The following is a 24,904-nucleotide window of genomic DNA, read 5'->3' as shown; positions in this document are numbered from 1 at the left end:
GAACGAGTAGTTAAATGTAGGGGAATAGGATTTTGGTTCAAGATAGCAGAATAGGAAAACCCTGTACTTGCCTCTGTTCATGACCACATGAAAATTACAACTAAATTATGGAACAACCACCATTGATAATCACCTGAAGTCTAGTTGAACTGAAGTCCTACAACTAAGGCAGAAGAAGCCACCTCAAGACTAGTAGGAGGGGCAGAGACACAGAATGGGATGGTCCCAATCCTGCATGTGACTGCTATAAATTAAGAGTGATATCTCAGCTGCGGAGGTCCCCCATGGAGGAGCAAGGAGTCCCTGCCCCACACCAGGCTCCCAAGCCCAGGGTTCCAATGCCAGAGAGAAAAGTCCCCAAAACCTGTGGCTGTGAAAATCAGCAGAGATTGTGGCTGAGTGATATGAAGAGCAGCTGGAGTCCCAAGCATTCCTCTTACAAGGCCCACTCACAGTTTTACTAGGTGATATATTCACTCACGCAGTGCTCCAGTGCTGGCCAGCAGCTCAAAAGGCCCTAGGGACATACAAGGAGGAACTGAGTTGTCTAGATTCAGAGGGAAGGCTGGAGGGGCAGCTTTCTCCCAGAGGGAAGTGCTGGCAGAAGTCATTGTTTCTTTGTTAAGCCCTCCCCCATCCTGGAGTTCAGACACAGGCAGCCACCACATCTGAGTCTTCATCAATGTGGCTAACACCACTCATTCACCTGGTGATTCCCTGAGACCCCACCCCATCCAACTTTCAAGGATACCCAAGCTGCTTCCAGTGGCTTTTCCATTCAAATGGCCTGTTGACTCATGCTGTGGACTTTCCTAAAAACAAAATCTCTCAGAGGTTCACAAACCCAAACAAGCAGCTTCAGTATTTCCTGTACCACTTGTCAAGCAGACTAAAGCACATCACTTGGTTTGTGGTTTGGCCTCTCAATGGACCTCCAAGCACAGTGTGGGTGACAGCTATCTGTAGATTGCTTTGATGCACATGTTAGCTGGCCCCCAGCAGGGCACAGGCTGTAGCTAAACTTGACCTGTGGCAGGGCCCTCCCAGGAGGCCCCAGGGCTAGGGCTGGCAATCCACATGGCCAACATCAGACCCAGGGGAAGCATCACCTGGCTGCTTTAGATGATGACACACACAAAGGGCAGACTAAGCAGAAACCAGAGCCCTACTTAAGTGAAACCGTCCTCCATAGGCTCAGTCTCTGCACAATATCTCCTGTACTGTAGTCACTGAAAGTACTTACAACCAATCAGCATGAGGGTTACTCCATCCCACTGATACAAAAACAGCAACCAAGGATGAACAACAGGAGAGCACACACAACCCGTACAAAGGATACACCTGGAGCACCTGGCTCAAGTGACTTATAAGACTGTACCACTAAATCCCACAGCACACCTGCTACATAAGGCCACTCTGCTAAGACCGGGAGACATCACAGCCCTACCGAATACATAGAAATAAACAGCAGGAAGCAGCCAAAATGGGAAGACAAAGAAATATGTCCCAAGTGAAGGAACAGAAAAAAAGCTCCAGAGAAAGAACTAAACAAAATAGAGATAAGCATCTACCAGATGCAGAGTTCCAAACACTGGTAATACGAACTTAGGGGAAGAGTAGATAAACTCAGTGATAACTTTGACAAAGAGATGGGAAAAATAAAAAATGGAGATAGAAAAACATTTAAAAAGATCCAGTCAAAAAAATAAGAATACAATAACTGAAATGAAAAATACAGTGAGGGAATCTTAGATGAAGCAGAGAATAAAATCAGTGATTTAAAAGATAAGATAGCAGAAAACACCCAATCAGAACACCAAAAAGAAAAGAGAATCCTCCCAAAATGAGGACAGTTTAAGGACGTCTGGGACAACATCAAGCATACCAACATATGCATCATAGGGGTACAAGAAGAAGAGAGAGAACAAGAAATTGAAAACTTATTTGAAAAAATAATGAGGGAAAACTTCCCTAACCTGGTTAAGGAAATAGATATAGAAGCCCAGGAACACAGAGAGTCCCAAACAGGATGAATCCAAAGAGGACAACAGCCAGACACATCATACTTAAAATGCCAAAGGTTAAAAACAAAGAGAGAATCTTAAAAGCAGTGAGAAAAGCAGTTACCTACAAGGGAGCTCCCATAAGTCTGTCAGCTGATTTCTCAACAGAAACTTTGCAGGCCAGAAGGGATTGGCACAAAATATTCAAAGTGATGTAAATAAAGACCAACAAGCAAGATTACTCTACACAGGAAAGCTATCATTTAGAATTGAAGGACAGATAAAGATCTTCCCAGATAAGAAAAAGCTAAAGGAGTTCATCACCACAAACTAGCATTATAAGTAATGTCAAGGGACTTCTTTAAGTAAAGGAAGAAAAAAAAGATAAAAATATAAATACTAAAATGGCAATAACTACATATTTATCAACAATTACTGTAAATGTAAATGGATTAAATGCTCCAAAAGACATAGGGTGGCTAAATGGATAAGAAAACAAGACCCTTACATAAGCTGCCTGCGAGAGACTCACTTCAGATTGAAAGACACACACAGACTGAAAGTAAAGGAATGGAAAATGATATTTCATGAAAATGGGGAAAAAAATACTGGAGTAGCAATACTTATACTGGACAAAACGGACTTCAAAACAAAGGCTATAACAAGAGACAAAGAAGGACCCAGTAATCCCACTTCTGGGTATTTACCCAAAGTGCTACTTTGAGGGGACGAATGCATCCATATGTTCATTGCAGCATTGTTTACAATATCCAAGATGTAGAGGCAGCCTGGGTGTCCATTAATGGATGAATGGATAAAGAGGAGGTGATATCTATATACAATGGAATATTGCTTGGCCATAGAAAGAAATGGGTTCTTGCCATCTGTGGCTGCATGAATGGACCTAGAGGGTATTGTGCTAAGTGGAGTATATCAGACAGAGAAAGACAAATGCAATGTGATTTCACTTATATGTGGAATCTAAATAACAAAATAAACAAACAAAACAGAAACATACCCATAAATACAGAGAACATTTTAACGGTTGCCAGAATGGAGAGAGCTTGTGGTGGTCGGTAAAAAACGGGAAGGGAGTAAGAAGTACAAATTGGTAGTTACAAAATACTCATGGGTGTGTGGAGTATAGCATAAGGAATATAATCAATAATATTGTAATAAATATGTATGGTGTCAGATGGGTACAAGATTTATCAGGGTGATAGATGGGAGGGGGTTTAGGGGCAGAGTAAGAAGTGTGAAGGGATTAAGAAGTAGAAATTGGTAGTTACAAAATTTTCATGGAGATGTAAAGTAAAGCATAGGGAATATGGTCAATAACATGGTAATAACTATGTATCATGCCATGTGGGTACTTGACTAGTCAGGGGGAACACTTCTTAAGTTATATTAATGTCTAACCACTATGCTGTATACCTGAAATTAATACAAAATAATATTGAAAGTCAACTGTAATTGAAAAATTTTAAAAGGTGGGGAAAGGTAAAGGGGAATAAGAGGTTTAAATTTCCAGCTATAAAACAAATAAGTCATGGGGATGTAATGTACAGTATGGGGAATATAATCAATAATATTGTGATAGTGTGGTATGGTGGTTGCTGGACTTATCATGGTGATCACTTCTTTGTATGAATGTATAAATGTTGAATAACAATGTTGTACACTTGAAACTAGTATAATATTGTATGTTAACTATATAATAATAAAAATCTTTAAAAAATAAGTGTTGGGAAATAAAAAGAGCTTTAAATCAAGAGTCCTGACTTCGAAACTTAATCCAATTTTCACCAGCTATTTTAGCTAGTAGCTAAACTCTTAGTAATTTCATCTCTTCACCTTTAATCTCACGTGCTTTTAATTTCCCTTGAGAATTCTCAAAGGAATACAGAAAATAACGTATATTTCAGAGATTTGTTAAAAGGATTAAATATAACCCCTAAATAAATGTGTTATCCTGAGACTTCTTGTTTCTTTTTTTGGTTTTCTTTTGGCAGGTTTCTAGAAAGGAAAAAACAGCGAAAAATGCTGTGTGGATTGACTGTGGAATTCATGCCAGAGAATGGATCTCTCCTGCTTTCTGCTTGTGGTTCGTTGGCCATGCAGTAAGTAGTGTATTCTCATTCTCTTAAACCAGTTTCTCATTATGTGACCTAAGACCACTTGTGTCAGAATCGGCTGGGGTGTTTATTAAATGACTTTTTCCATTCACATCCTAGAATGCCTGACTTAAAAATCTCTGGAAGTGAGGCTTAAAAATCTACAAACTTTTGCAAGCTTCCACAAATTTTCACAAGCTTCCCAGGTCATTTTTATGCATATTAAATTTGAGAACAATAACATCGAGCATTTAAAACACACTAGATTGATGGCCTTTAGGAAAAGGCCTTCATTTTCAGTTGGGGCTAAACACTGGAAAATAATTAAGAAATGTAAACAACTGTAATATTTTTGCAAGTAGAAGACAGAACTGAAGCAATTACTAAATTGAATCCCAATTAATTTTTTTCTTATTTTAAACAGAAAAGATTGATAAGTTTAATGATATTCAAGAATTTTTATTCATCAAAAGACACCATTAAGGGAGTAAAAAATGTAAACTCTAGGGAGGAAGAGTATTTGCTTTACAAATAACTTATAAGTAACTAGTAACCAGAATTTTTTTTTTAAATCCTCCAAATCTTAATGAGTGTTAAAAAGAAATCCTCCAAATCAATTTTTAAAAAAATCAGCTAGCCATAGGAAGAAACAGCAAACACTTGAATAGATGCACTATAAATTAGAAAAATCTACATAATCAGTAAATATATAATAAACTTTTGCTCATACACATCAGAATAACTCCAAGAAAGTTTGTAGTAATGATTCACATTAAAAAAACCCTGTAGTTAATGAATATATTAACTGTGGCATACTCACACAATGGAATGAATGTTATACAGCAACAAAAATGAGTAAACTACTACTGTATCTAACAACATGAATGAAGCTCACAAACATAATAATGAGCAAAATAAATAAGTTAGGCCACAGCCGCTGCCTGGCCCCAGGGACTGTCTGTCGCCCTGCGCCTCAGGCTGTGCTGGGGAGGTCAAGGACTCACTTTTGCGAATTTGGCTGTGGGGCATTATTTCCCCTGCTCTCGCGGGTCACTTTTATTTCTTTATTCCCTTTTGCCCTTGGGGGGAAATGGGGTGAGGTGATTCTCAGTTTGATTACTTCGGAAGAGTCACGTAATTCAACAAAGGCCAGGAGAGGCAAAGTCTTGGATGAGGGGCCCACGGGAAACTTTCACTAATTCCCCAAACTAAAGATCAAGACGGTTTGTAAAGCTTGGCATCTAATTGGTGTATGAAACGCTTTTGTTTTTAAATCCCTAATTAATGAACTTTCAACAGTGGCTGAGAACTTGAACTGGAAAAACTGCAAGAGATTTTCCCATACGTATTTCTAAGTTCCCCCTTCCCCCATTTGTAAGCATTTGAGTTTTGTGTTTTGTTTTTTAATAAAACGGAAATGGAATGTGAAAATAAATAAATAAATAAATAAATAAATAAATAAATAAGTTACATAATGATAGGTATGTTTGCAGATGTATCAATTCGTGGTAAAAATATAAAAACAAAGCAGAGATAATTATTTAAGTTATTTATTTCCAAAACACTCATGCCAGATACAGTTTTAAGTGTGTTTACAAATAATAACTCACACATTTTCATCATCGTCATCATTTTTACCTCTATGGGCTTTATCATTACGACTGGAAAGAGTGATATGGGAACCTACTTAGATGGATGCAATTTGGAGTATTTATTCACTCGTGCATATTATCTTTTAAATTATTTATTTCTTTTTTTCAGTTACAGTTGACATTCAATATTATTTTATATTAATTTCAAGTGTACAGCATAGTGGTTAAATACTTATATAATTTATGCAGTGCTTCCCTCGATTAATCTAGCACCCAACTGAAACTATACATACAGCAAATGCCAAAAAAAGTATACATATTTTAAGAAAGGAAAACTATATTAAAATTGTAATACTCAATATATACCAATAACAAAAAATGAATACAAGTCACTTTTGTCTCCTTCGATTACAAAAGGGGCTCAAACTGGTTCCCATCAGCATCCAGAACTTCTGATTATGGCAAATTACTGCTTGAGCAACCCTGACTGAAGTGTCCACTTGTATACATTTTTGGGGCACCCCCAGTAGTTGCAACGTTATTTATCATATTCTCTGTGCTGTACTTTACATCCACATGACTTTTTTAATTTAATTTTTATTTTTTAAATTTTTTTATTAGTTTCAGTTACACAAAGCAGTATAATAGTTGGACATTTTACACCCCTCACAAAGTGACAACCCCCCAATCTGCTACTCCTCTTACATCCTATATAGCTGTTACAATACCACTGACTATCTTCACTATGCTGTACTCCACATCATACATATGTATGTATGTATGTATATATGTATGTATGTATGTATATGTATGTATGTATTTATATACATATATATTTAATTATAGTTGACATTCAATATTATTCTACTTCAGCTTCAGGTGTATATTGATCAGGCATTTACACAGTCTATGAAGTGATCCCCCTGATAAGTCCAGTGCCCATCTGGCAATCTACATAATCTTTACAACATTGTTGATTAAATTCCCCATACTGTGACTATATTATGACTACTAATTTGCACTTTCTAATCCCTTCACCTTCTGTCCCATTCCCACCTCATGACTATTTTTTAACTACCAATTTGTATTTTTAATCCTTTTACCTTTTTCACCCAGCTCCCCAAACCCCCTCACCTCTGGCACCTATCTCTTTGTTCTCTGTATCTGTTGAGTCTGTTTTACTTGTTTATTTTGTTCTTTAGATTCCACGTATAAGTAAGGTCATATGATATTTGTGTTTCTCATTCTGACTTATTTCACTTAGCATAATTCCTCTAGGTCCATCCGTGTTGTCACAAATGGTAAGATTTCATTCTTTTTTAAGGCCAAGTAATATTCCATTCTACATATGTACCACATCTTTATTGAATTGTCTATTGATGGGTGCTTGGGTTGCTTTCAAATCTTGGTTATTATAAATAGTGCTGCAATGAACATAAGGATGCATACCTTTTCAAATTAGTGTTTTGGATTTCTTTGGGTAAATACCCAGAAGTGGAATTTCTGGGTTATAAAGTAGTTCTGTTTTTTTTATTTTTTGAGGAAGCTCCATACTGTTTTTCATAGTGACTGCACCAGTTTGCAATTCTATGAACAATTTACCCTTTACTCTCCATCCTCACCATCACTAGTTGTTTGTTGATTTATTGGTGATAGCCATCCTGACTGGTATGATGGGATGTCTCATTGGGACTTTTATTTGCATTTCTCTGATGGTTAATGATGTTTAGCATCTTTTCATGTGTCTATGGGTTATGTATAAATCTTCTTTAGAAAAACAGCTATTCAGGTCCTCTGCCCATTTTTTAATTGGATTGTTTGTTTTTTTTGGTGTTGACTTGTGTGAGTTCTTTATAAATTTTGGATATTAACCCCTTATCAAATGTATCATCGGCAAATATCTTCTCCCATTCAGTAGCTTGTCTTTTCGTTTTCTTAGAGGTGTCTTTTGCTGTGCAAAAACTTTATAGTTTGATATAATCACATTTGTTTCTTCTTTGTTTCCTTTGCTTAAGGAGATAGATCAGAAAAATATCTCTAAGAGCAATGTCAGAGAGTTTACTGCCTATATTTTCTTCTGGGAGATTTATGGTTTTGGGCCTTACATTTAAGCATTTGATCCATTTTGAGTTTCTTCTTGTGTATGGAGTAAGAAGGTAATCCAGTTTCATATTTTTGCATGTATCTGTTCAGTTTTCCCAACACCCTTTATTAAAGAGACTGTCTTTACCCCATTGTACGTTCTTGCCTTCTTTATCACAGATTAAATGACCATATAAGTGTGAGACTATTTGGGCGCTCTCTGTGCTGTTCTCTTTTCATGCCAATGTGTCTCTTTTTATGCCAATACTCTTTTGTATTATAATATAGTTTGATATCAGGTAGTATGATCCCTCCAATTTTGTTATTTTTTTCTCAAGATTGCTGTGCCTATTTGGGGTCTTTTGTGGTTCCATATAAATTTTAGAATTATTTGTTCTAGTTCTGTGAAAAATGCCATTGGTGTTTTAATAGGGATTGCACTGAATACAAGTTCTGATAATTGAGCGCTTTTTCTAGGATGAGTTCACAGGCTTCATTGTCCAACCTCGTATATACATTGATTTGGGTATTGTGGACATTTTAAGGATGTTAATTCTTTCTACCCTTGAGCATAGTATATGCTTCCATTTATTTGTATCTTCTTCAATTTCTTTCTTCAGTGTCATAGTTTTCTGAGTACAGGTTTTACCTCTTTGGTTAAATTTATCTCTAGATTTTTGGTGTTTTTTTTTTGATGCAATTGTAAGTGGGGTTGTTTTCTTAACTTCTCTTTCTAACAGTTCATTATTGGTATAAAAAATGCAACCAATGTCTGAATATTAATTTTGTATCCTGCCACTTTACTGAATTCATTTATCAGTTCAAATAGTTATCATTGTCAGATCTCGTATGTTCATCAGGGACATAAACCTATAGTTTTCTTTTTTTGTAATGTTTTTGTTTGGTTTTGGAATCAGGGTAATGCTGGCCTCATAAAATGAGCTTGGGAGCATTCCCTCCTCTTGAATTTTTTGGACTAGTTTGAGAAGTATCAGTGTTAATTTTTCTTTGAAAGTTTGGTAAAATTCACCTGTGAAGCTGTCCAGTCCAGGACTTTTGTTTGTTGGGAGTATTTTTTATTACTGATTATTCAATTTTGTTAGTAATTATCTTTTGATTCAGATCTTCTGTTTTTTTCTTTGTTCAGTCTTGGAAAGTTTTATGTTTATAGGAATTTATCCATTTCTTCCAGATTGTCCAATTTGTTGGCATATAATTGTTTGTAGTATTTTCTTGTATTCCTTTGCATTTCTGTAGTGTCAGTTGTCACTTCTTTCATTTCTTATTTTATTTATTCAGGTCCTCCTTCCTTTTGTCTTGATGCGTCTGCTTAAAGTTTTATCCATTTGGGTAACCTTTTTTGAAGAACAAGCTCTTGGTTTCATTGATCTTCTACATTGTGTTTTTAGATTCTATTTCATTTATTTCTGCTCTGCTATTTATTATTTCCTTCTTTCTACTCACTTTGGGCTTTGTTTGCTCTTCTTTTCCTAGTTCCTTTAAATGTAAGGTTAGATTGTTTCTTTGAGATTTTTCATGAGGTAGGCCTGTATTGCTATGAATTTCCCTCTTAGGCCTGCTTTTTCTGTGTCCCATAGATTTGGGGTCATTGTGTTTTCGTTTTCATTTGTCTGAAGGTATATTTTGATTTCTTCCTTGATTTCATTATTGTCCCATTCATTATTTAGTAACATGTTGATTAGCCTCTATGTGTTTGTGTTTTCAGTTTTGTTTTGTTTTTCTTGTAATTGATTTCTAGTTTCATACCATTGTGGTCAAAGAAGATCCTTGATATGAGTTCAGTCTTCTTAAATTTATTAAGACTTTTTTGTGACCTAACATGTGGCCTATCTTGGAAAATGCTCCATATGCATTTAAAAACCAATGTATATTCTACTGCTTTGAAGTGAAATGCTCTAAAAATATCAATTAAATCCATCTTGTCTAGTGTGTCATTTAAGGCTGCTGTTTGCTTATTGATTTTCTGTCTGGTAGATCTGTCCATTGGTGTCAATGGAATGTTAAAGCCCTCAGACTCCTGAGAGTTGTCCAAGGAAGAGTGCAGTACAGGTGGAGCTGGCTGTACCTGAAGAAATTGCCTCTGGCATTGCAAGAATTGGGTGGAGCAGGGTCCCAGGGAACCACCAGGATGGAGGGTGAGGTGCTCACCAGGCCAGTGCAGATTCAAATTTAACTGTGTGTGGGAAGGCTCTGCACAAGAAAGATGGCGCCCACCTGCCGGCTGCACAAGAGGAAGATTTTACACAGAGAAAATGGCAACTGTCCCTCCAGTACTCACCATTAAGCCACACAACTTTGTCTCTCCCCATATGTCTCTGATGCCTCCTGAGTCACTGTCCCTCTGCCGGACCCCAGGGTGAGTGCCTATGAGCTAGTGAATCTGTGTGCACACCCTTTAGAAGGATGTCTGGGTTTCACACAGCCTTCTGTCCCACCCAGATGGTTAGAGTCTCTTTTCACAGCCAGATGCCATGGTGGCTTCTCTTCCTGGCCCCAGGCTGGAGACCCCAACGTGAGGCTGGGGTCCCTCACTCCTCTGGGGAGTGAGATCCTCCATGGCAGAGATATCCCTCCCAATTCTGAGTGGTCATAGCAGGTGTTCACCTGGTCTGTTCAGCATCTCTGCCCTTCCTTCCAGTCTCAATATGGCTTCTTCTTCATATCCTTAGCTATAAAACTTCTGTTTAGCTAGACCTCAGATGGTTCTCCAGGTTGATTGTTCTGTAATTAGTTGTGTTTTAATGTGGTCATGGGAGGAGGCAAGCACAGCATTTATGTATGCTGCGACCTTGGATCCTTCCTCCCTAATTTCTTTTTCTTTTGATTTGAATTATCCATACATTTTTTGCCATGTTCTGCCCGTGGAAACTGAACATAAAGTATAACATTACAGAGCAGATTATATTTTCCCGTATGTCATAGTAGGGGATTTTTTTCCCCGAAGAAGGCCTTGGCATCAAAAAATCCATATATAAGACAAAAAGTATGTCAAAAAAGCATCTATAATAACTGAAAACAGTAAAAATTGTCATTCAGATCCCATAAAATGGGGCTATATGTCCTCTACACTCTTTTATACAAAGAGTCATTGCCACTGGGAAAATAACTTAAAATATGTGTCCTTCTGAATAATGGTTATTATTGTCTCTGTATTCACAGATGCACATGAACACAAAATTGATGTTAGAAAATTAAAAGATTGCCATTTAGATTGATCTGTCTTAACAAATGAGGTACATCAAAGGTAAAAATATTTCTGCCTTTTCTGGATCTTGTCAAATATGACATTTGTACCTACCTTCATTCAACTTATTCTCTTTTCTTCACTGATGGGAGCTGAAGCATCCCTGAGCCTACTGAAAAGTTCCCAACCCTCAATGGTACTGCTTTGACCAAATGAGGATAATTCCCTCTGATCAGACCCTTAACACAGCCCAGTCATTTCATGATCTGGAAACTTTCCCCAAATTGGGTAGTTTTATTCATTTTAGGTAATGAATGAAGCAGCAGCTAGTGGAAAGGGAAAGGTACAAAGCATTTTTATTCCATAACTGAACCTGGAAAGGGCCAGAAAGACATTTCAATTTATATTGGCTCTAATTCATATTGGTGAAGTTGTCCTTAATCGCTGTCCTTCCAAAATTTGCAACTCTGACCTCCTATTACACATACTCTCCTTTACCCTGCTCACTTGTTGAATCTTTATAAGATTAAATTATTTATTCCACAAATATTTATAAATTGCTTAAAATGTTTCAGCCCCTGGAGATAAATGGAAAACAAAATATAGTTCAAGAAACTTACAGTCAAGTATTTTGCCCCAACAATGTGAGCCTGCTTTTCTTTTTTTGCCCATGTAAACATAGTCAATGAGCTCTTTTTAATGGACATTTAAGCTCTATCCTTGCCTGCCTAAAACTACTCTAGATCATCTGACTTTCATGATTTAAACAATTGTAGGAGGAAAAATAAAATATTTAGCTTTAAAATTTTTCTGTGGGTAGATTTTATATTTAGAAAATAAAGTACCCAAAGATGAATTGAAGTCTTAGCTTTTAAGTCTGTGTAAAGAAAACCTACATTACTCCTGTGTTTCTCCTTTATTCTCCCATAACTACCACACTCACAACATATCTAATACCAGATGTGTGAGAATTTCCCCACACCGAGCAATTCTGTGACACCAGCTGGGTGTCCTACAATTTAACTCAATTCTGACACTGTTTACCTGGAGATAGCATTACATCCCACAAACTGCCCTCTGCCCCTCACTGCACTTCAGATACTAATAGAGAGTCCAGGTTTTTACCTGTGCTTCTGACAAATCAGCTATAAATTGAAGCTTCCCACGACCCCCTCCTTGGGTTAAATTAATTTGCTAGAGCAGCTCACAGAACTCAGAGAAACAGTTCACTTAATGTTTACCAGTTTATTGTAAAAATATATGACAAAGGACACAAATGAACAGCCAGATGTGCGAGATGCATCGGGCAAAGTATGTGGGCAGGGGCACAGAGCTTCCATGCCTTCTCAGGGCGCACCACTCTCCCAGCACTTCCATGGGCTCAGCAACCCAGAGGTGCCCTGAACCCAACTGTACCTTTGGGATTTTTTTTTAAATGTTCATCATTGAGGCATGATGGATCAATTTCCAGTCCCTCTCCTCTTCTCGAAGGATAGGGGATGGGGCTGACAATTCCAAGCTTCTAATCTTGGTCTTTCTCTTGACTAGCCCTCATCCAGGAGCCCAGCTCATTAGAACAAAACATACTGTTATTACCCAGGAAATTTCAAAGAATAGGAAGTCTGTGTCAGGAGCCATGGTCAAAAACCCTGTTTATATTAGTACAAAAAATGCTCCTAGTGATCTTATCACTTAGACAATTACAAAGCTTTTAGGAGTTCTGAGCCAGGAACCAGAGGAGTGGTGGTGCAGAGATCAATATATATATATATATATATGTTTTCTATTATCACAGAGTTTCTCCTTCCCTTCTCCAATTTAATAAAGGCTTTGTTAAAATTTTATGGTCCAGTCTCATCTAGGGAAGTCCATTATTCTACACTTTGAAAAGCTTGAGGGCAGTTATGTCTTTCTGTGTCCTTCATCCAACTTCTGGAGGCCAAATTTTGATTCCTCTACTTCTGCAAAACAGAGGCTAAGGCTGACTTGCCTATGACCAAACCCAGCCCAGGGTCTGGCCCATCATAGGAACCCAATAAACATATGTTGACCATCACACCTTGCTCAGTACCCTCTCTGCCAACTGCTGTTCTCACTGCTATCTTTCCTTTGAACCACTGCCTTGGAGAACTCTCATTGAATTGTACTTTACAATCTCGGGGCCTCCATAGAATTCCTTCTGCTGCTCCTCATCTTAGCTGACACATGATTTGGGAAAGATGCTGTTTCATAGGAGCTTCACCGAGCAGAGGGCCTGCTCTTTCTTTCGTATCAGGAGAAGTAAATCAACATTCTCCTGTCTTAATACTACCATTGCTCTCATTCTTTCCCCAACCTCATAATCTGATCTGGTTGTGTCACCATTGTCTTTTCTTATTTCTGTCATCTATTGGCCTCCAGGTAATTCCCTAGAAACTGGCTCATGCTTCTTTATTCCCCGCCCCAACTCTTGCCATCATTCAGAGTAAATTCAAAGTCCATATATGAGACTCATCTGATGAATCATCTTCTCAAGTCCTTGAAGTCTACCTTACTATACCTAACCTCAATTTTGTTTCAGTAAATTTCTCCCATGGCCATCCTCTGTACCTCAGAAATAATTCTCTTCTTGATCCTTAGATCCAGAATATGGCCACAGAGAGTGACAAGGAGGTTAATAGCAGCCACTTAACCATCTGACTTCTTCATTTTCTCTCCTTCCACTTCTCTCGTTCCTCACACCTGCTATGCATGCCTTCATTTTTTTTTCCCAGTAGATTTCCAGTTCTTGGATATATCTACTTTCTTCTACTTTATCAGCTCCTTTCCAGGAATCTCTTTCTTCATTAACTAGTCCGAGTCCTATCACAAATCATCCATTAACCTGTATTCTGAACTTCTTGCTCCTATGATTGCCTTTCAGGAGTTCCAACCTCAAATTCTAAGAAGAATTAACCATCCTTCTTCTGAGCCACCTTGTACATCCTGATTTTGTTATCATACTTATAACATTGAATTGTTGTTTTTTCTCTTCTAATGATACTTTTATTAGTTTTTGGAGGGGAAATGTTATCTGTAGTCTTTTTTTGTTTGTTTGTTTGTTTCCCATAACCCAATATGTTGTTTAGTTCACATAATTGGCAGTCAACACCCTTTTGTTTTATTTGAAATTTAAATCAATGCTGCAGGTTTAGGCTGAAATACAACTCTGGGATCCAGTGAGTAGTAGCTAAACATTATCTACTATTGGGCTAATTCTTTACTGCCATTGGATCAGGTCTGAATTATCCATACACACGCAGAGATTGGAGAAAAACTGGGACATACAGCTCTTTGCTATATTTCTAATGGTAGTGAGACTAACCCGTTTATTTTTAAATCTTCTTATATATCTTAAATGCCTTTATGTACTAATTTATTCTCTGTCAAATGGTTATTGGTTAATTTGTTGGCAGGTATTGTTGTTGTTGCTGTTTAGGACCATTATAAAGACGAAGCTTTAGTGTACTCCAGGCAAAGAGAGCTGAGTAATCATCTGCCACTGGGCCAGTTGACAGGAATCAGTGAAGCCTTTATCTCTTACCCTCTAGTTGCTCACTTGCTCTTATGCACCCCTCTGGCACACCCTTTCCTCATCTTCTCGTTTTCTTGTAGTAGGACAATAATTTCAATTGTATTACTTATCTTATTGGTAAATCATTTATTCAGCAAATATTTATTTGCCTTTTGTGTGTCAGGCATAATTGCTTCAGCCACCTACTTCATTAAAAGTGATTTATTCGCTAGATATAAAACCATACATTTACAGAATCCTGTGAAAACTCATTGGATAATACATGCTTGGAGAACCCCATGATACACAGATCACAGATTAATAGTAAAGAATTAGTAGCTTCATGACCATGTTCAACTTGGCTGAAAATCTTATTTGAAAAACAAATCATGTCTTTAAACACAGTTGATTGTAATAAGTCAGAATTATAAAGCTTGTAGAATATTAGAGTTTACATTACTTTAGTGATATGATTAGATATCTAGATTGTATGCTTTTGAAGTACTGGGCAAATATCAAATCTGAAAAGATTTAAGTAAGTAATGTTATTATTCACAAATTTAATTCGGAACATTTCTTGGATTTCTTTGTATTTATGTAACCCTGTTTTATTCCTCACAATGCCTGGAAAGGAACACAGGTTTGTCCAAGTACAACTCAATCTTATCCTTAGTCAATCAGGAAAATATCTAAAGTACTAAGGATACTGTAACATTATCTAGCTGCTCCATTCAGGTTACCCTTTCATCAGCGATGACCTGAATGGATCTTCTCCACTTACAGGTACTGAGAAGCCCCCTTATTGCAGTTTCCCTCTATTCTTCTTTTCTCTAAGGTCTCTATCCTTCCTTTTTCTAAAGGTTCTATCCTTCCTTTTTCATCCCTCACTCACTGCTGCTGTTTGGTTCCTTGCTTATTAGACAAGAAACTTCAGGACTAACACTGATCATCTCTTAGGGCCTAGCTTTTTGCTAAAAGACTCCCATTCAACCATTGGTAAGGATAAGAAGGAAATAAAGAGAATGAAGCAGACAAAGGAAACTACTATGCTCCATCTATTAAAAAAAATCAGCAAAAACTGTTTAAATGAAAACATTAAATGCTTTATTATTTTGAAATAAATGAAATATCATAATCTTTATCTGATAATGAACACTATGTTATTATTGAACAAGACGCCAACATAAATTTACAAATTTATAGCATAAAACTGTATTTAACTAGTTGCTCAGCTACTTAAGATAGTTCCTTTTATTCTATAAAATTCGCTTCCTTTTCATTAAGCTTTCGTTTCTGACCCATAGTAGATTTAAAAATAACTTGTACTTTTGCTTTCCTTTCTCCCATATTTCATAAGTGGTTATTATAAAGAATTTTAATATGACTCATGATTGTTTTAGAGAAATATGGATATAATATTTTAAATATTTAAAGAGAAGATGGTATAAGTTTTTACTATAGTTAAGGTAGGATTTAAAAGACTTTTTTCTTTTGTCAATAATAAAAAAACATTTCTTAAAGTTTTTTGAGTAAAGTTTAAAGCAACAAATAATTGTAAATTAATCTACAAATTAAAATGTAGCAATGTTGCCACAGTAAAGATTTTATACCAAAGCTTAGTCCTAGATGAAATGGTTTAACCAGCTGAAATTTATCTTTGTGGTTCTCCTACCTTTATATTTGGTTATTTTGGGGTGAACTTCTCAGTCATCAGAATAAGGATGTTATTGATCATGTTGAAATATGTGACCCTAAGGAAGGTGTGAGTCTACAGGAGAGAAGAGCAGTGTCATAGGCCAGTACCTAGGAAAAGCTACCACTGATTTTAAAGCCAAATGATCTGATGCTTGGAAAACATACTCTATGGCAGCAAAAAAATTTAACTTTACAAGTTATAAAGACAATGTTGAAAATATCACTCGTCCTGTCTGGGTTAGTTTACGCTGTGATTGATGTGGATTATTGAAAAAGGAGTGGACCCATATCAAGGTTTTTTTCTTAAATCTTTGTGGGCTTTATGAATTGAATAAAGAATTCTGTTTGTTTCTTAAAGGAAATTGTAGAAAATGTACAGTTCTGTTTGCAGCCTCCGTTAAATAGGAAGACCATGTGCCCCATTTCCAAGGTTTTACCACCACTTGGCATCTTAGTACCCTAAATTCAGTCTTCCCAGAAATTGATAATCTTCCTGAAAGTTAAATTTACAACTCTAAACATGCCAAGTGATTTTTTTAAAATAAAAATGCATGAAAGATACAGACTAAATTTAGAATAATTTAAGAGATATATTAAACGTACTTTATTTAATTTGTAGGTAACTCAATTCAATGGCGAAGAAAATCTGCATACCTTTCTTCTGAGGTACATGGATTTCTATGTTATGCCAGTAGTCAATGTGGATGGTTATGACTACACATGGAAAACGGTAGGTGAAGGCAAAGAAAAGTAATCATGCCCATTTTGGGGATACACCATACACAGGCTGAATTATTCATAGAATCCTGAATCTTGGAACGTGATTCTATTATGAAAAATTTTTTTAATTTTCATCATGGAATAGTTCAAACGTATATGAGTGAGAATAACGGTAAACTCTGATATACCCATCAGACAGCTTCAAAAATAATCAACTCATAGCCAATCTTTTTTTATCTATATGCCCCAACTACTTTTTATTTTGAAGCAAATCTCAGACATCATATCATTTCATCAATTTATAAAATCATAAATTGCAAGACTTATAACAGCATTCTAATTGAACTTCTAACTGATATCTGAATTTAAACTTTACTACCCTTTAACTCAGTCATGAACTTAAGTATGAATATCCTGGTCAATTTCATCTATACTGGAAAACATTATTAATGGTATTTTTAGTACATCAACATCATGAGTCATGTAAAGTTACTAAAACAATATGAAGTACAGTCCTTTCTAATTTAATGAAGGGAACATAAAAACATTACTGAGCATACATAAGTTCAGAAAAATCTACTTGCAAAGCACAAGCAAACACTAAGGAGAATGAGAATAATTGCAGCGATTAGAAACATATTGAATTATGCAGTAATTGTTTCATATAGGAAGTAATTTATGCAGAAGAGATAGGAATAGCAGAGATTAATGAAAAAGTCATCTCGGGTGAGAGGAATACTGTGACTAAAAGCTTGCAGGTGGGGGTGAGCAAATCCTAAACTAAGTAAATGAGAAATCCTTAGCATAATACATAACATGAATTTGGTGTTCAATAAATGGTCACATTTGTAGATTGATATTATAATAAATGTATGCCTGCACTTGAATCTTAATAGAATTCAGCCACCCTTTAGGTGTTCCTGCTTTCCGGCTGGTCTTTGTGTCTTTTTTTTTTTTTAATTTATTAGTTTCAGGTGTACAAGACAAGGTAATACTTAGACGTTCATCATTTATATCCCTCACACTGTGGACCCCCCTCCCCCCACCCCCCATCCACTATCCCTCCGACCTCACACCGAGCCATCACATTATATATATAAAATTATAGTTGGCATTCATTAATGTTTAGCTAGCTTCTGGTGTACAATGCTAATTCTGCCAATTAGTCCCTGCAATTTGAGAACCTAATTTCTCCATTTGTCACTTCCAAACCACAGGCCAGGGGTTGGAAGCAGACTGGGAGGCTTGGCAGGATTGGTGAGAGCAGGGGAAAAGAGTGCCATATCACCCCAAACTTAGAACTTAAAGTCTGCACAACTATTTAAATGATAAAATTTCCAAGTTTACCCCCAAGAATTCACTGGGGAATTTGCTTTATGTTCACAAACCAGAGTCAAATCAGTACAATCAAAGGATTCCTCTGGCTAAAGGTGTCTTCACATCTCTATCCCCTGAAGCTTTTTAAAAACTAAATTTGTTAGGGTGACATTGGTTAATAAAATTATATAGATTTCAAGTGTACAATTCCGTAACACATCATCTATATATTACATTGTGTGCTCACCACCTATGGGTTCAGGTCTTCCGTCACCATATATTTGACCCACTTCACCCTCTTCTGCCTCCCCATCTTCCTGTTTACCCTCGTAACCACCAAAGTGTTGTCTGTGTCTATGAGTTTTGGCTTGTTTGTTTGTCTTGTCTGTTTGTTGCTTTCAGTTTTATATCCCACACATGAGGTGGGACAATTAAGTTCGCGAAATTTCCACCATGGTAATTGTCTAATCTATGGTTTGTGACTTTTTCTGTCTGACTTATTTTGCTTAGCATGATAATCTCAAGATCCATCCATGTTGCCACAAATGGCAGTATTTTATCTTTTCTTATAGCTGAGTAATAGTCCATTGTATATATGTACCACATCTTCTTTATACAATCATCTATCAAAGGACATTCTGTTTCTATGTCTTGGCCAACTATGGCATTTAGAGAGTATTGGATTCAATCTGAAGAGATCATTGAAACTCATGACTCAACAATACTGTATAATCACACTTGAGAAGAGACTAAATCTTAATTATTCCCACCACAAAAAAGAAATACTAACTATGTGATCTGATGGAGGTGCTAACTATCACTACAATGGCAATCATATTACAATATACAAATATTATCCATGTTGTACACCTTAAATTTGTGAAATGTTAGATATCAAGTATATTTCAGTTTTAAAAAAACTCATAACTCATAGTTTTATTTTGAGTTGAAACACAAAGTTATTTTACTTTTCTTCGAAGGAATTCAAAATGACAATGCATAAAATTACTTTAAATGAAACAAGACTAAACAAGATGGCCAATAAACAACGTAGCAAAACCAAGTGAAAATTTTCTTTGTTTAGGTCAAAATTGATCAAATATTATGATTTTGTTTGGTTGAAAATGAAATAGAGTGAACATGATTGAGACCTGGATGGAAACTAGAGCTACGCAAAAGGAATGCTGCAAAGACAGTGACAGGGTGAAGTGATGGGGTTGCAGGAGAAAAACACAACCCCAGACACTTAGGCTTTAAAAGTCGTGTCTCCCCTTAATCTATAAGCATGACCACCCTAGTTATCTGTATTTTGTTTATTTAGAATCGAATGTGGAGAAAGAACCGTTCTTTTCATGAAAACAGTCCTTGCATTGGAACAGACCTGAACAGGAACTTTGCTACCAAACACTGGTGTGGTAGGTTGTTTGCTTTATTTCTGGCAATATCTCTTCACTAAAAAGGTGATATTCATAAAGAAAGGTCCATTAATTCAAGCTAATTAGAGGGGAGGCTTATCTGCTTCAGGAAATAATTCAAATAATAAATATTTTAGATAAATGTAATGCTGTGAATATTGACTAGAGTCAGCAAATCACCTTAGCCTCTCCTCCCTGCTGTGTCCTCATCTTAAAAAGAAGGAAGTTGGACCAGTTCTCTAAGGTCCCTTATAGCTTCTGAAATTCTATTTTTCTAAAATAATAAGGAAGTGACTGTTAAATTTCCTGCTTTAATAACCAAATAGTTTTTATCCTTAGGATAGCAGAGACCAGGGTTGGGTGGGTACCTCCCATTTTTAATTGCGTAAGTAAATGTTTACTTCTATCGTGTTTGAAAACATTTTCTTCTGTGTTCACTATTCACTTTCTTAACAAGAAGTTCTTTCTTCCATGAATATCGTAAAGATAAACTTATGTCTAGCACAGTGGGAGTTTATCATTCCTTGATCTGAATGAGTTAAGGCACCCAGTGAACACTGATTTAGACATTCAGGAACGTTGTCTGCTTTCAGGGAGGTAGGTGTTAATTTACCCTCCACCCTTCTATTATATTTCATTATCACCACATTTAAAAAACAGCTACAAAATAAAACGATGCTGAACAATAAGCTTGAATCATCTATATTTTTGGAAGAGAAAGCATGAGGCTCCTTGGGGACTATAAGCTATTATAACCACAGAACGCCCTCTTTTCTTCACTCCTTTGCCCCTACACAATCGTATGTATACGATCTTATGTATTTTCTTTTAAAAAAAAAAGGTGAAAGTTTATGATTTTGAACATTTCATCGTTATCCCACAGCACATAAGAAAACCCCTCAAAGGAATACTTACCTCATTTTCTTATTGCCTTCCCCTTGCAGGGTAGAAATTCCAGGACAAAGACCAATATTCATGACTTAGAACAGTGCCTGACACCTGGAGGGTTCTCTGAAATGTTAATTCGATGAACATGTGAATAAAGAGACATGTGTTCTAAGAGAGCTAGAGATGTAGTCAGTAAGTAGAGGAAAGAGCAGTTAATCCTGCCTCAGGCTCAAGGGAATCACACAGTGGTTTCTCCATAAGAGCTGTCCTTACGATTGTCCAATAAAAGTGCCTGCTGAGACCCAAACACTGCTGCAGCAGTGACAACTGGGCAGGGAGTCAGAGAAGCAGCAGCTCATGTAAAATAGACCTAAATAAATAGGGCTGACAGTTACTAAATGCTGAGCAGTTTACATAGTTCATCTCCCAGATTTCATTACCTACATATCATAGACGGAGAATGCAGACTTTAAAAGATGAAGCCCCTTGTTGTAGAGCACAGAGCTAGAAAGTGGTAGAGATGGGATATAAGCTAGGCTGACTGACTCCAAATTTATTGAAATACTTCTGAAATGCCTGACAATCACTCGTCAGTTATAAATTCCCTTTCGGAACTTTTTATTTTATCTTCAGGTTCTTTTTGTGCTATATTTTACATAATATTTTTCATAGTGAATCCAGTGTTACATAATTTGAGGAGCCAAGTAGCCAAAATATATTCTATTATTGCCAACAAGAAATACCTCAGGCCCCTTGTAGGCACGGTGCTATATTACTACATATCACAAGAGTTAGAAACAGAAATAGAAGCAGCAAGCATATAGAGAAGAAAGAGTTCCTGATGAAACAAAAAGTAATTGTAAGGACTCTTTTTTGCCAGGTGCCCCAGCATCTCTTCAGTACTAGGTATGTAAGTAAGCCAGTGAGAAAGAAAACTTAAATTTTATCTTTTCCTTGTCCCTTCAAGTAAATGTGCCTTTATAAAACCATGTTTCCCCAAAAATAAGACCTCACCAGAAAATAAGCCCTACCATGATTTTTCAGGATGATATCCCCTGATGATATCCCCTAATGCATCTTTTGGAGCAAAAATTAATATAAAACCCAGTCTTATTTTCAGGGAAACACGATACATTGTATAAGATCTATTAAAGCACCTCACTTGTTAATAGGAAGTTATGTATCAAACCTATGTATTTATTTTATGTTCATTTTACCCTTCTTCTGTATTGAAATCGTGTGTGTGTGTGTATGTGTGTGTGTGTAGAAGATGGGAATGGAGTTGAGGGTGTTTTAGTTGGCTAGGGCTGCCATAACAAAATACCACAGACTGGGTGGTTTAACCAAGAGAAGTTTATTTCTTGAAGTTCTGGAGACTGGAAGTCCATGATCAAGGTGTCAAACAGTGGGTTTCTCTCAAGGCCTCTCTCCTTGGCTTGCAGATCCTTTTCATAGTATCTTTACATGGCCTTTTCTCTGTGTTATATGAGTATCTGGTGTGTCCCTCTTGGCTTTGACTCTCTAGAATGAGAGTTACAGAATGAAAATCTGAAGGCTGCATTCTCCACTACAGTAACCACTAGCCACAGGTGGCTATTGAGCATTTGAAATGTGACTTGTTTGAATTGAGATGTGCAGTAATTGTAAAATACACACCAGATTTTGAAGTTTTAGTGTGAAAAAGTAACATAAAATATCTGATAAAAAATTTTTATTTGCTTACATTTGAAATGAAGGTTTGTGTATCTTGGGTTAAATAAGCTGTATTATTAAAATTAGTTTTACTTGTTTCTTTTTTTTACAGTGCTTACTTGAAAACTTAAAATAAGTGACTTACATTATATTTCTAATGAACATCTCTGGTCTGAGGATTCATATTAGGACAGTACCTCTCCATTCAACTCTTTCAAGTCCTCTCCCACTTCTATCCCCAATGTATAATATTTATTATCTCTCTCTCATGTATATAATATATATATGTGTGTGTGTATATATATATATATATATATTAGGAAAAAAAGGCCAGGAGTATTCAAAGTTGACTGAACTATCAAAAATGGTTCATCTAATTACATTATTGATTAAAAATTAAAACAAATAAATACTTGGAAAGGCCTTGGATGTTCAGCACATGATTTCCTTGTGGGGGAAAAAAATGTTTAACAAACACTCAGGTTGTTTCTGTTGCAAATAACAGGAAGAAAGCAGAGCAAGTATAAGTAAGAAAGGCAGACTCTGTGAGATAAATGGAGTGGCCCAAGGAACCCAAGGACAGGATGCAGCTGGGACCCAGAAACAGCCTGGAACTGGGCCTGGGGCAGGGCAGGTGGCGCAGCGAGTCATTTCTCTCCCCTTTTACCTCTGTGATGCACACTGGCTTCTTTGGGCCCCAAGCCACATGATAAATGATGATAATGACAATGATGAGAAACAACAATGAACTCTTAGTATATGTCAGGCACTGTGCAAAGCACTTTATATGCATTAGTTCATTGAATCCTCATTAAATTCTCATTTAATGTATAATTTTTTCCATTTAGCAGATAAGGAAATCGAGGCATGGATAAGCTGAAAAAAATTTACCCAAGACCATATAGCTATTAAATGGCAAAGTCAACATTAGAATCAAGAGGTTGGATGTTTGACAATATGTCACATGGCATGTTATCGTAAGGGATGGTTACTACCAAGAGTATACAATTTGCATCTCCTAAAATAACAGTATTTGCTTCATAGGGTTGCTGTGAGGATTAAATGAGATATTGTGTGTAAATCTTAGCACAGTTCCTGATACACATCAAGTGTTCTGTGGGTGTCAACTGGCGGAGTTATTGTTATTATCTTCTTTGTTCAAGAGAGCAGCTGGACTGAGATGAAAATCTTCATCCTGATTTCCAGTTATCAGTGGAGGGATTCAGATTGGCAGAACAGAAGTCAAGGACCCAATTTAGAGCTAATCAACTGTTTCCAGGAGGGAATAATTTTTTTGGTCAGAGGTGGCTCCCTGGGGCTCCACCCCTATGAATAAGCAACAGAAAGGAGAAGTATTGGGAGACAGGCTACCATTTGAAGTAATCTGTGCTATAATCTTTCAAAGGAATGAATAAACATCATTCTGGCACCAAATATTCCCATCCCATTTTATTTAGTAAACCACTTTAGCAACTTAGAAGTACACTGAAGGCAGACTTGCATATTCTGAGTTCCCAAATGATACTTTTCTTTTATGGGCTATATTCATCAGTAATTTTTAAACCACATATATCAGAAAAACCAAACTTATAATGGATTAAATAAAATAAGGTTAATTTTTCTAACATAACCAGAGGTTTGGAAGCAGGGCTAGCATTTCTGAGACTCTCTTAGCCACTTTCTCAACATTACAAGATGGCTGCCCTTAGGCAGCAAATGTTAGTGTCTGCTACGAGGGCATATAAATATTTTACTTCAAAAGAAACATGAACAACATTTAGTAGACATCAGAAACATGCTCTTTACAGAGCTCTATCTAGTCTATTGTCTAAAAATGTTATACCATAGATATTAAAAGAATACCCTTTAAGAAAAATCACAATTACAACAGTAGGTGTATCCCCTCATAATTCTACTCTATTAATTTCATCACAGAGAAAGGTGCATCAAGTTTCTCATGCTCAGAAATCTACTGTGGACTTTACCCTGAGTCGGAACCAGAAGTAAAGGCAATGGCTAATTTCTTGAGAAGAAATATCAACCACATAAAAGCTTACATCTCAATGCATTCATACTCCCAGAAGATAGTGTTTCCATATTCCTATAGCAGAAGCAAAACCCAAAACCACGAGGAACTGGTAAGTGCTGCTTCATTATTTTTATCATTAGCATTTCAGAAATAAAATAATGCTTAGCTCAAGAAGCAAAACTGTGGGAAAAGAATTTCTCCTCTACAGGGCAAATGAAAAGATGCTTATATTTTGGTCTAACTCCACTGAGAGGCACCCAGGTTCAGGGCTCACTGAAGGAATGTAAAGAATGGGGTCTTAACCTGAGGACATGAGCTGCAGTCCAGCAGATGGGCTCTCTAAAAAAAAAAAAAAAAAAAGCAAAAAGTCAAGTTCTTTGAAGGTCATGAGAGATCCATTCCACCTGCATGTGATCTACATATGATGCCATATGAGCAATGACCAGGATAAGAGTCTCTGCAATTCTGTGTTTGCTTTCTGGTCACCAGCTTTCTATAATAGCTACCACAGATCAAATCTCAGCCTAACATTCATCGATCTGATACTAGCATCAGGAATTATTTGCATGCTAACTTCCCTACCCCAAAGGTGCTATTAAAAGCACCTCCAATTGCAGCAG

The 24,904-nt window shown here is 36.6% G+C and overlaps 1 protein-coding gene across 1 annotated transcript in view; it reads left to right on the top strand.

Annotated features, from left to right (window-relative positions):
• Nucleotides 1-24,904, top strand: part of CPB2 (carboxypeptidase B2) — a gene marked incomplete at its 5' end in the record, with an annotated part of 57,295 nt that overhangs the window by 26,586 nt on the left and 5,805 nt on the right. The window contains 4 exons of the mRNA XM_081046624.1: nucleotides 4,016-4,123; nucleotides 16,843-16,953; nucleotides 19,582-19,675; nucleotides 24,191-24,393. Coding sequence (XP_080902750.1) covers nucleotides 4,016-4,123; nucleotides 16,843-16,953; nucleotides 19,582-19,675; nucleotides 24,191-24,393 — 516 coding nt within the window. The remainder of the gene's footprint in view (nucleotides 1-4,015; nucleotides 4,124-16,842; nucleotides 16,954-19,581; nucleotides 19,676-24,190; nucleotides 24,394-24,904) is intronic.

This window comes from Rhinolophus hipposideros (assembly GCF_964194185.1).
Source record: "Rhinolophus hipposideros genome assembly, chromosome: 4".
Classification (NCBI taxonomy): Eukaryota; Metazoa; Chordata; class Mammalia; order Chiroptera; family Rhinolophidae; genus Rhinolophus; species Rhinolophus hipposideros.
Note: the sequence above shows the minus strand (reverse complement) of the source record. Positions and strands in the feature narration are given on the sequence as shown.